At 55.6% G+C, this 13,275-nt stretch overlaps 1 protein-coding gene across 1 annotated transcript in view; it reads right to left on the bottom strand.

The window, feature by feature from the left end:
- LOC147092971 (actin-related protein 2-like) overlaps positions 1 to 13,275 on the bottom strand; it is a 24,772-nt gene extending 11,497 nt beyond the window's left edge. The window contains exons 1-3 of the mRNA XM_085976297.1: positions 13,084 to 13,275; positions 3,401 to 3,511; positions 1,401 to 1,616 (exon numbers count right to left, since the gene is read on the bottom strand). Of these exons, the coding sequence (XP_085832423.1) occupies positions 1,401 to 1,616; positions 3,401 to 3,511; positions 13,084 to 13,131 (375 nt within the window). The 5' untranslated portion in view covers positions 13,132 to 13,275. The remainder of the gene's footprint in view (positions 1 to 1,400; positions 1,617 to 3,400; positions 3,512 to 13,083) is intronic.

Genomic DNA, 13,275 nt, shown 5'->3' with positions numbered 1-13,275 from the left:
CCTGTGTTACTGACTGCATCTCTACTGATGTTAATCCAGCTCCCTCACACTGTCACTCAGTAACCCCTCCCCCAGCGCCCTGTGTTACTGACTGTATCTCTACTGATGTTAATCCGGCTCCCTCACACTGTCACTCAGTAACCCCTCTCACACAGCGCCCTGTGTCACTGACCGTATCTCTACTGATGTTAATCCAGCTCCCTCACACTGTCACTCAGTAACCCCTCTCCCCCAGTGCCCTGTGTTACTGACTGTATCTCTACTGATGTTAATCCAGCTCCCTCACACTGTCACTCAGTAACCCCTCTCCCCCAGTGCCCTGTGTTACTGACTGTACCTCTACTGATGTTAATCCAGCTCCCTCACACTGTCACTCAGTAACCCCTCTCCCCCAGCCCCCTGTGTTACTGACTAGCTTCCTTGTCACAACCCAGTTGCTCCAGGGTGATGATCGGGCGTGGCTGTGATGCTCCCGACGATGCATTACCCTCAGTTGTGATGCCCCCATGGTTAAATAGCCTTGGCTGTGATGCCCCACATGGTCCAATGGCCTTAGCTGTGATGCCCCTCAGGGCACAATAGCCTCTGCTGTGATGCCTCACACGGCCCAATAGCCTCTGCTGTGATGCCACACATAGGTCAATAGCCTCTGCTGTGATGCCTCACGTGGAGCAATAGCCTCTGCTGTGATGCCACACATAGCACAATAGCCTCTGCTGTCATGCCTCACATGGCCCAATAGCCTCTGCTGTGATGCCTCACATGGACCAATAGTCTTAGTTGTGATGCCTCACACGGGACAATAACCTCTAATGTGATGCCTCACACGGCCCAATAGCCGCTGCTGTGATGCCTCACACGGGACAATAGCCTTGGCTGTGAAGCCCCACACAGCCCAATAGTCTTAGCTGTGATGCCTCACATGGCCCAATAGCCTCTGCTGTGATGCCTCACACGGCCCAATAGCCTCTGCTGTGATGCCTCACACGGCCCAATAACCTCTGCTGTGATGCCTCACACAGCCCAATAACCTCTGCTGAGATGCCACACACGGCCCAATAACCTCTGCTGTGATGCCTCACACGGCCCAATAACCTCTGTTGTGATGCCTCACACGGCCCAATAGCCTCTGCTGTGATGCCTCACATGGACCAATAGTCTTAGTTGTGATGCCTCACACGGGACAATAGCCTCTGCTGTGATGCCTCACATGGGACAATAGCCTTGGCTGTGATGCCCCACACAGTCCAACAGGCAGGGTACTGGGACACAGGAAGGTCTTTCGGCCGAGGTGACAGAGGGCGGACGGTGCGCACGGACGCCCCACCCATCTCGGGACCCCCTCAGGCCTTCATGCCACACACGGTCCACCCCACTGGGGGGCGCCTCTTGCCCCTTACCTCGACAACCTTCTCCCGGTTCTTGATGGGGTTCATGGGGGGCTCGGTCAGCAGGATCTTGCAGTTGTGTGGATCAATGCCCAGCTTCTCCGGACCAAAGGTATAGTCCCACAGATGCTTCATGTCGTCCCAGTTTCGCACGATCCCGTTCTCCATCGGGTAATTCACCTCCAGCATCGAGCGCAGCTCACTCGCCTCATCACCCACCATCAGATCCTGCCAACCGCACCCACACACATCAACACATCAACCACACACTCCCAGCGCAGGTACAGCGCGGGTTAGATACAGAGTAAAGCTCCCTCTACACTGTCCCATCAAACACTCCCAGGGCAGGTACAGCACGGGTTAGATACAGAGTAAAGCTCCCTCTACACTGTCCCATCAAACACTCCCAGGGCAGGTACAGCACGGGTTAGGTACAGAGTAAAGCTCCCTCTACACTGTCCCATCAAACACGCCCAGGGCAGGTACAGCAAGGGTTAGATACAGAGTAAAGCTCCTTCTACACTGTCCCCATCAAACACTCCCAGGGCAGGTACAGCACGGGTTAGATACAGAGTAAAGCTCCCTCTACACTGTCCCATCAAACACTCCCAGGGCAGGTACAGCAAGGGTTAGATACAGAGTAAAGCTCCCTCTACACTGTCCCATCAAACACTCCCAGGGCAGATACAGCAAGGGTTAGATACAGAGTAAAGCTCCCTCTACACTGTCCCATCAAACACTCCCAGCGCAGGTACAGCGTGGGTTAGATACAGAGTAAAGCTCCCTCTACACTGTCCCATCAAACACTCCCAGGGCAGGTACAGCGTGGATTAGATACAGAGTAAAGCTCCTTATACACTGTCCCATCAAACACTCCCAGCGCAGGTACAGCGCGGGTTAGATACAGAGTAAAGCTCCCTCTACACTGTCCCATCAAACACTCCCAGGGCAGGTACAGCGCGGGTTAGATACAGAGTAAAGCTCCCTCTACACTGCCCCATCAAACACTCCCAGGGCAGGTACAGCGCGGGTTAGATACAGAGTAAAGCTGCCTCTACACTGTCCCATCAAACACTCCCAGGGCAGGTACAGCATGGGTTAGATACAGAGTAAAGCTCCCTCTACACTGTCCCGTCAAACACTCCCAGGGCAGGTACAGCACGGGTTAGATACAGAGTAAAGCTCCCTCTACACTGTCCCATCAAACACTCCCAGGGCAGGGACAGCACGGGTTAGGCACAGAGTAAATCTCCCTCTACACTGTCCCATCAAACACTCCCAGGGCAGGGACAGCACAGGTAAGATACAGAGTAAAGCTCCCTCTACACTGTCCCATCAAACACTCCCAGGGCAGGTACAGCACGGGTTAGATACAGAGTAAAGCTCCCTCTACACTGTCCCATCAAACACTCCCCGGGCAGGTACAGCACGGGTTAGATACAGAGTAAAGCTCCCTCTACACTGTCCCATCAAACACTCCCAGGGCAGGTACAGCACGGGTTAGATACAGAGTAAAGCTCCCTCTACACTGTCCCATCAAACACTCCCAGGGCAGGGACAGCACGGGTTAGATACAGAGTAAAGCTCCCTCTACACTGTCCCATCAAACACTCCCAGGGCAGGTACAGCACGGGTTAGATACAGAGTAAAGCTCCCTCTACACTGTCCCATCAAACACTCCCAGCGCAGGTACAGCGTGGGTTAGATACAGAGTAAAGCTCCCTCTACACTGTCCCATCAAACACTCCCAGGGCAGGTACAGCACAGGGTTAGATACAGAGTAAAGCTCCCTCTACACTGTCCCATCAAACACTCCCAGGGCAGGTACAACACGGGTTAGATACAGTCCTCCAGTCTCCAGTCCCATCCCCTCCCCATGATGACCCCTCCCTCGCATGAGGAAGTGGTGCATTGACCAGCGCCCAATATTCCCTGGGTTTACCGAGACCCTCCCGGCCCCCCGCGGCTGAGCTCCTGCCTTGTCCCAGAGACCCAGCAAGTTGGGTCCGTACCTTGATCTCGATGTTGCCCACTTTGGCCGTGGATCTGATGATGGGTCGTCCCACCAGGGCCGGGAAGATGTGCTCGGGAAAGTTCGAGCCGGCGAAACCGCATTTCACAAACTGGGGAGAGAGAGAGAGAGAGAAAAACATGTTACAGAGTCTCGGAGAACACAGCAACAGGACGAGGCCATTCAGCCCCTTGGAACAATTCAAACTTCCTCTGGACTTGCTGGGGTCGGCAGCAGTAGCTGGGCCTTGGAGCTCGGATGGCGAGGGTCAATCCAGCTCAGCACTGAGGCCAACTGTTGCCCCGACGACCATCACAGGCCAGGGATGGAGCCTGCACCTTTTCTGCTCTGTCTGTCTGCTGGCCTTTATATCGAGAGGACTCGAATACAAGGGGGTAGAAGTTATGCTGCAGCTGTACAAAGCCCTGGTTAGACCACACCTGGAGCACTGTGAGACCACACCTGGAGCACTGGGAGACCACACCTGGAGCACTGGGAGACCACACCTGGAGCACTGGGAGACCACACCTGGAGCACTGGGAGACCACACCTGGAGCACTGGGAGACCACACCTGGAGCACTGTGAGACCACACCTGGAGCACTGGGAGACCACACCTGGAGCACTGTGAGACCACACCTGGAGCACTGGGAGACCACACCTGGAGCACTGTGAGACCACACCTGGAGCACTGGGAGACCACACCTGGAGCACTGGGAGACCACACCTGGAGCACTGGGAGACCACACCTGGAGCACTGTGAGACCACACCTGGAGCACTGTGAGACCACACCTGGAGCACTGTGAGACCACACCTGGAGCACTGTGAGACCACACCTGGAGCACTGTGAGACCACACCTGGAGCACTGTGAGACCACACCTGGAGCACGGTGAGACCACACCTGGAGCACTGTGAGACCACACCTGGAGCACTGTGAGACCACACCTGGAGCACTGTGAGACCGCACCTGGAGCACTGGGAGACCACACCTGGAGCACTGGGAGACCACACCTGGAGCACTGTGAGACCACACCTGGAGCACTGTGAGACCACACCTGGAGCACGTGAGACCACACCTGGAGCACTGTGAGACCACACCTGGAGCACTGTGAGACCACACCTGGAGCACTGTGAGACCACACCTGGAGCACTGTGAGACCACACCTGGAGCACTGTGAGACCACACCTGGAGCACTGGGAGCAGTTCTGGGCCCCGCACCTTAGGAATGATATATTGGCCTTGGAGTGAGTCCAGCGTAGGTTTACCAGACTGATACCCGGACTCCAGGGGTTAAATTACGAGGAGCGATTACACAAACTGGGGTCGTATTCCCTGGAATTTAGAAGGTTAAGGGGTGATCTGATGGAAGTTTTCAGGATATTAAGGGGAACAGATAGGGTGGAGAGAGAGAAACTATTTCCGCTGGTTGGGGAGTCTAGGACTCGGGGGCAGAGTCTAAAAATTAGAGCCAGACCTTTCAGGAGTGAAATTAGGAAACACTTCTACACACAAAGGGCGGGAGAAGTTTGGAACTCTCTTCCTCAAACGGCAATTGATGCTGGATCAATTGTTAATTTTAAATCTGAGATTGATAGCTTTCTGATAACCAAAGGTATTAAGTGATTGGGGGAAAGGTGGGTAGATGGAGTTAGATCACAGATCAGCCGTGATCTCATTGAATGGTGGAACAGGCTCGAGGGGCTGAATGGCCTCCTCCTGTTCCTGTGTAACAGGCTCAAGGGGCTGAATGGCCTCCTCCTGTTCCTAATGTAACAGGCTCAAGGGGCTGAATGTCCTCCTCCTGATGCTGTGTAACAGGCTCGAGGGGCTGAATGGCCTCCTCCTGTTCCTGTGTAACAGGCTCGAGGGGCTGAATGGCCTCCTCCTGTTCCGAATGTAACAGGCTCAAGGGGCTGAATGTCCTCCTCCTGATGCTGTGTAACAGGCTCGAGGGGCTGAATGGCCTCCTCCTGTTCCTGTGTAACAGGCTCGAGGGGCTGAATGGCCTCCTCCTGTTCCTGTGTAGCAGGCTCGAGGGGCTGAATGGTCTCCTCCTGTTCCTGCGTAGCAGGCTCGAGGGGCTGAATGGCCTCCTCCTGTTCCTGTGTAGCAGGCTCGAGGGGCTGAATGGCTTCCTCCTGTTCCTAATGTAACAGGCTCGAGGGGCTGAATGGCCTCCTCCTGTTCCTGTGTAACAGGCTCGAAGGGCTGAATGGCCTCCTCCTGTTCCTGTGTAACAGGCTCAAGGGGCTGAATGGCCTACTCCTGTTCCCAATGTAACAGGCTCGAGGGGCTGAATGGCCTCCTCCTGTTCCTGTGTAACAGGCTCGAGGGGCTGAATGGCCTCCTCCTGTTCCTGTGTAGCAGGCTCGAGGGGCTGAATGGCCTCCTCCTGTTCCTGTGTAGCAGGCTTGAGGGGCTGAATGACCTCCTCCTGTTCCTGTGTAGCAGGCTCGAGGGGCTGAATGGCTTCCTCCTGTTCCTAATGTAACAGGCTCGAGGGGCTGAATGGCCTCCTCCTGTTCCTGTGTAGCAGGCTCGAGGGGCTGAATGGCCTCCTCCTGTTCCTGTGTAGCAGGCTCGAGGGGCTGAATGGCTTCCTCCTGTTCCTAATGTAACAGGCTCGAGGGGCTGAATGGCCTCCTCCTGATCCTGTGTAACAGGCTCAAGGGGCTGAATGGCCTTCTCCTGTTCCTGTGTAACAGGCTCGAAGGGCTGAATGGCCTCCTCCTGTTCCTGTGTAACAGGGTCGAGGGGCTGAATGGCCTCCTCCTGTTCCTGTGTAACAGGCTCGAGGGACTGAATGGCCTCCTCCTGTTCCTGTGTAACAGGCTCGAGGGGGCTGAATGGTCTCCTCCTGTTCCTGTGTAACTGGCTCGAGGGGCTGAATGGCCTCCTCCTGTTCCTGTGTAACAGGCTCGAGGGGGCTGAATGGCCTTCTCCTGTTCCTGTGTAACAGGCTCGAGAGGCTGAATGGCCTCCTCCTGTTCCTGTGTAACAGGCTCGGGGGGCTGAATGGCCTCCTCCTGTTCCTGTGTAACAGGCTCGAGGGGCTGAATGGCGTCCCCTTGTTCCTGTGTAACAGGCTCGAGGGGGCTGAATGGCCTCCTCCTGTTCCAGTGTAACAGGCTCGAGTGGCTGAATGGCCTCCTCCTGTTCCTGTGCAACAGGCTCGAGGGGCTGAATGGGCCTCCTCCTGTTCCTGTGTAACTGGCTCGAGGGGCTGAATGGCCTCCTCCTGTTCCTGTGCAACAGGCTCGAGGGGCTGAATGGGCCTCCTCCTGTTCCAGTGCAACAGGCTCGAGGGGCTGAATGGCCTCCTCCTGTTCCTGTGCAACAGGCTCGAGGGGCTGAATGGGCCTCCTCCTGTTCCAGTGTAACAGGCTCGAGGGGCTGAATGGCCTCCTCCTCTTCCTGTGTAACAGGCTCGAGGGGCTGAATGGCCTCCTCCTGTTCCTGTGTAACAGGCTCGAGGGGCTGAATGGCGTCCCCTTGTTCCTGTGTAACAGGCTCGAGGGGGCTGAATGGCCTCCTCCTGTTCCAGTGTAACAGGCTCGAGGGGCTGAATGGCCTCCTCCTGTTCCTGTGCAACAGGCTCGAGGGGCTGAATGGGCCTCCTCCTGTTCCTGTGTAACAGGCTCGAGGGGCTGAATGGCCTCCTCCTGTTCCTGTGTAACAGGCTCGAGGGGCTGAATGGCCTCCTCCTGTTCCTGTGTAACAGGCTCGAGGGGCTGAATGGCCTACTCCTGTTCCTGTGTCCTTGTGCCTAAGTCATGAAACTGGGAAGAACAAAAAGAAAAAACCCACGAGAAAGGCGACTCCTTTGTGTCTGGTGAGGAGAAGACGAGCTTGTTCTCTCCTCCCCGCTCAGGAATGCATGGCTGGGAGCGCTGTAGGCCAAGGCTGGGCCTGCACACGTTGACATTCCAACCACAACCAGCCCAGCGAGCGTCCTGCCCGAGCCTCGGACTAACGGACAATCAAACCCCTCGCCAGCGACGGCTGGCAGCTGACGGGAGGAAGCCAGTTAAAGCCAGAGTGCAGCGTCCCTCACTCCTCTTCACCCGCAGTCCGCCCTCACCACCCACCTCACTCTGGCCTTCTGGGTTCAAAGCCCCCATTCCAGAGACTCGAGACATAATCCAGGCCGACACTCCCCGGTGCCGGTACTGAGGGAGCGCCGCACTGTCAGAGGGACGGGACCGAGGGAGTGCTGCACTGTCGGAGGGGCAGTACTGAGGGAGCGCCGCACTGTTGCAGGGGCAGTACTGAGGGAGCGCCGCACTGTCGGAGGGGCAGTACTGAGGGAGAGCCACACTGTCGGAGGGGCAGTACTGAGGGAGAGCCGCACTGTCGCAGGGGCAGTACTGAGGGAGCGCCGCACTGTCAGAGGGACGGGACCGAGGGAGTGCTGCACTGTCGGAGGGGCAGTACTGAGGGAGCGCCGCACTGTCGCAGGGGCAGTACTGAGGGAGCGCCGCACTGTCAGAGGGACGGGACCGAGGGAGTGCTGCACTGTCGGAGGGGCAGTACTGAGGGAGCGCCGCACTGTTGCAGGGGCAGTACTGAGGGAGCGCCGCACTGTCGGAGGGGCAGTACTGAGGGAGAGCCACACTGTCGGAGGGGCAGTACTGAGGGAGAGCCGCACTGTCGCAGGGGCAGTACTGAGGGAGCGCCGCACTGTCAGAGGGACGGGACCGAGGGAGTGCTGCACTGTCGGAGGGGCAGTACTGAGGGAGCGCCGCACTGTTGCAGGGGCAGTACTGAGGGAGCGCCGCACTGTCGGAGGGGCAGTACTGAGGGAGCACCGCACTGTCGGAGGGGCGGTACTGAGGGAGCGCCGCACTGTCGGAGGGGCGGTACTGAGGGAGCGCCGCACTGTCGGAGGGGCGGTACTGAGGGAGTGCCGCACTGTCGGAGGGGCGGTACTGAGGGAGCGCCGCACTGTCGGAGGGGCAGGACTGAGGGAGCGTCGCACTGTCGGAGGTGCCGTCTTTCAGATGAGACGTTAAACCGAGGCCCCGTCTGCCCTCTCGGCTGGATGTAAAAGATCCCACGGCCACTATTGGAAGAAGAGCAGGGGGAGTTCTCCCCGGTGTCCTGGGGCCAATATTTATCCCTCAACCAACATCACTAAAACAGATGATCTGGTCATTATCACATTGCTGTTTGTGGGAGCTTGCTGTGCGTAAATTAGCTGCCGCGTTTCCCACATTACAACAGTGACCACACTTCAAAAAAAGTACTTCATTGGCTGTGAAGCGCTGTGGGACGTCCTGAGGTGGTGAAAGGTGCGGCAGAAATGGGAGTCTGTCTTTCTGTAGGCAAACAGAGACTATATTGCACCAAGTGTTGGAACTCAGGAGGTCCCGTTAGTAACAATGGATTGCCGTAGAATGTGCGAGAGTCAACTGCCTCGAGCAGGTTACAGCAAGTGTGCAAACACTCCCGGAGCTCACACTCAGTCACACTCTCCATAGCAAGCAAACCTTTCACCCAGCATGTAAACAACACCTGGTGAGTCACACAGCAGTCGGCACCCTGTCTGTAAACACCTTACACTTTACAACTGGTATCAAGGGCAATCACCACCGTACAACTAAACACACAGCACTCCCAGGGCAGGTACAGCACGGGTTAGATACAGAGTAAAGCTCCCTCTACACTGTCCCCATCAAACACTCCCAGGGCAGGTACAGCACGGGTTAGATACAGAGTAAAGCTCCCTCTACACTGTCCCATCAAACACTCCCAGGGCAGGTACAGCACGGGTTAGATACAGAGTAAAGCTCCCTCTACACTGTCCCCATCAAACACTCCCAGGGCAGGTACAGCACGGATTAGATACAGAGTAAAGCTCCCTCTACACTGCCCCATCAAACACTCCCAGGGCAGGTACAGCACGGGTTAGATACAGAGTAAAGCTCCCTCTAAACTGTCCCATCAAACACTCCCAGGGCAGGTACAGCACGGGTTAGATACAGAGTAAAGCTCCCTCTACACTGTCCCCATCAAACACTCCCAGGGCAGGTACCGCACGGGTTAGATACAGAGTAAAGCTCCCTCTACACTGTCCCCATCAAACACTCCCAGGGCAGGTACCGCACGGGTTAGATACAGAGTAAAGCTCCCTCTACACTCTCCCATCAAACACTCCCAGGGCAGGGACAGCACGGGTTAGATACAGAGTAAAGCTCCCTCTACACTGTCCCCATCAAACACTCCCAGGGCAGGTACCGCACGGGTTAGATACAGAGTAAAGCTCCCTCTACACTGTCCCCATCAAACACTCCCAGGGCAGGTACCGCACGGGTTAGATACAGAGTAAAGCTCCCTCTACACTGTCCCCATCAAACACTCCCAGGGCAGGTACCGCACGGGTTAGATACAGAGTAAAGCTCCCTCTACACTCTCCCATCAAACACTCCCAGGGCAGGGACAGCACGGGTTAGATACAGAGTAAAGCTCCCTCTACACTGTCCCATCAAACACTCCCAGGGCAGGTACAGCATGGGTTAGATACAGAGTAAAGCTCCCTCTACACTGTCCCATCAAACACTCCCAGGGCAGGTACAGCATGGGTTAGATACAGAGTAAAGCTCCCTCTACACTGTCCCATCAAACACTCCCAGGGCAGGTACAGCACGGGTTAGATACAGAGTAAAGCTCCCTCTACACTGTCCCATCAAACACTCCCAGGGCAGGTACAGCACGGGTTAAGCCCCCGATCCTCAGGAATGACACCTGACTTCCCAATGAACTGTTCTTTCCCGAATGGCCATTTGCAATTCCTGAGCTTCCCTTTTTGGTTTGAGGAAGATGGTTAACCCCCCCGCCCCAACCGATACGTTGGTGCAGCTCACAGTTCCTCTTCCCTTTCTCGTAAACTGCAGATCCTCGACTTTCTTTACACTCAGGAAGTTACGCTGCACCGAGAGCCGGCACAGGAGGCCATTCGGCCCATCGTTCCTGTGCCGGCTCTTTGAAAGAGCTCTCCAATTAGTCCCACTCCCCCACCCCTGCAACCTCTCCCATTTCTCCCCTGCCTTTCACCACCTCAGGACGTCCCAAAGCGCTTCACAGCCAATGAAGCACTTTTTTGAAGTGTGGTCACTGTTGTAATGTGGGAAACATGGCTGCCGATTTTGCGCACAGCAAGCTCCCACAAGCTGCCCTACACTGGCTCCCAGTCCGACAACAGCTCGATTTTAAAATTCTCATCCTTGTTTTCAAATCCTTCCATGGCCTCCTCGCCCCCCTCCCTATCTCTGTAACCTCCTCCAGCCCCTACAGCCCTCCCTATCTCTGTAACCTCCTCCAGCCCCTACAACCCTCCCTATCTCTGTAACCTCCTCCAGCCCCTACAACCCTCCCTATCTCTGTAACCTCCTCCAGCCCCTACAACCCTCCCTATCTCTGTAACCTCCTCCAGTCCTACAACCCTCCCTATCTCTGTAACCTCCTCCAGCCCCACAACCCTCCCTATCTCTGTAACCTCCTCCAGCCCCACAACCCTCCCTATCTCTGTAACCTCCTCCAGCCCTACACCCCTCCCTATCTCTGTAACCTCCTCCAGCCCCTACAACTCTCCCTATCTCTGTAACCTCCTCCAGCCCTACACCCCTCCCTATCTCTGTAACCTCCTCCAGCCCCTACAACCCTCCCGATCTCTGTAACCTCCTCCTGCCCTACAACCCTCCCTATTTCTGTAACCTCCTCCACCCCTACAACCCTCCCTATCTCTGTAACCTCCTCCAGCCCCTACAACCCTCCCTATCTCTGTAACCTCCTCCAGCCCCTACAACCCTCCCTATCTCTGTAACCTCCTCCAGCCCCTACAACCCCTCCGAGATCTCTGTAACCTCCTCCAGCCCCTACAACCCCTCCGAGATCTCGGCGCTCCTCCAATTCTGCCCTCTTGAGCATCCCCCGATTTCCATCGCTCCACCATTGGCGGCCGTGCCTTCAGCCGCCTGGGCCCCGAGCTCTGGAATTCCCTCCCTAAACCTCTCCGCCTCTCTCTCCTCCTTTAAGACGCTGCTTAAAACCGACCTCTTTGACCAAGCTTTTGGTCGCCTGTCCCAATATCTCCTGATGTGGCTCGGTGTCAAATTATGTTTGATTTACGCTCCTGTGAAGCACCTTGGGACATTTTACTAAGTTAAAGGTGCTGTGTAAATACAATCGGTGAATTCCAGGCATTTATCACTTTGTCTCCCACAGGGGGGGTTTAAACGTATGGGCGGACGTCTGAGGGATGAGGAGACGAGGCCGGAATGGGATGTTGCTGGTGCGGAGCAGGCAGTGTGATGGAGATACCAGATTCGGGGGGCGAGCGGGACTCGGTGCGAGTTAGGACACGGGGCAGCAGAGTTTGGGATGAGCTGAACACTAATAACACAGTGTGTTGTCTAACTCCAGTTCCTGCCCCACCTCCCCTCCCAAAGCGCGCTGACTCTCACCGGGGTCCAGGATCCGCACCCACCCTCCAGTACCTCTTAGTGAACAGAGGAACAGGAGGAGGCCATTCGATCAGATCTGTATCTTAACTCAATTTCCCCGCCTCTGCGCCACCTTCGCTCAATACCCTTACCCGACAAAATTCCATCGATCGCGTTGAAATTGACCCCCCGCGTCCACAACCTCTTGGGGGAAGAGGCAGTGCGTCAATGGATATTTGACCGTGGCGTGCATCACAGCCAAGCAGAAACACACGTGTGAGGGCAGAGAGTGCACGGGTGGTTGGGCGGGGCGGTCACTGGATGATCAGGCGCTTGAACCCCGCCTGATTTTTATCCCCCTCCCGCGTCGGTCGGGACGGAGCTGCCGGTCCCAGCGGTTGAGGTACTGCGATGGCTCTCAGTTCCCGGGGGGGGGTGGGGGGGAGGGAAATCACCCAGGCCTCCTGCTCTTGAACACCATCCAGTGACTCCAGCCCGCCCACCCTTGCTGGAAAGTGTGGGGACAGGGTTTGGGGGGGGGATGATGCACACCATGGCCGAATGGCCTCGCCACGCCGGCTCTCACATCGAAAGAACAGGGGACCTCCCCCCCCCACCGCCTCTCGGTAGTACCCTCCTGAATGCAGACTGGTTCCAAAAAATGATGGCATTGCAATATTATGAATAAAACTCTCTCACACACACAAATTGCCTAAAAAGTACAGATTCCATTCACAGGATCCTTTCAGACTCTCCCTTGTGAAATACTCCACCTCCATTCGCTCCTGAAAATCCCTGCAACAGATGGGAACTGAATGGAAACTGACTCGCTACAAATTCTGCTGAATGAGAGAGTGAATTTCATCTCTTCCACCCTCCACACACTCTGTGCTAAGACCATCACAGCCTGGGTACAGACAGAGACTGAAATAAGCTCTCCAAAATCCTGCTGCAAAGCACAGGACACATTTTAACCCATCCGATTGTTGCTCTGCACGGAATCCTCCCCCGACTTCAAGCAATCATTGATAGAGGAAAAAGTATTTTTGGTGGGGGAAGTCATGCACACACACACACAGATCTAAGCTTTTGCAAAAATATTGCAAAGGATTCACAATAACATTTTTGTTTCTCTCTATTGTAACCCATTCTCTTCCATATCTGCTCACACAAGATTAGGGCTTCTTTTTATCTCTCGCTCCACACCCATCTCTGCTTTCTGATGCATTTTCTTCTCTTACCCCAGTTCCATTGTCACACACGATCACCTTCCTCCCCTGACTGTCCATATTCACCAAACCTTTCCAGATTGATTATTGCCTCTGTTTAGTTTTCCTGCTAATACCGAACCCCCCCTTTTTTTTTTTTAACCCCCTTCTCTTGCTCAAGGTCCGGATATGATTGCAAACTGGTTAAAAATTCACAGCGACACG

The sequence above is a fragment of the Somniosus microcephalus genome, unplaced genomic scaffold (genome assembly GCF_052327205.1).
Source record: "Somniosus microcephalus isolate GS21.2 unplaced genomic scaffold, FLI_Smic_1.0 unresolved_chr2, whole genome shotgun sequence".
NCBI lineage: Eukaryota > Metazoa > Chordata > Chondrichthyes > Squaliformes > Somniosidae > Somniosus > Somniosus microcephalus.
This window is presented reverse-complemented; position numbering and strand designations above follow the sequence as displayed.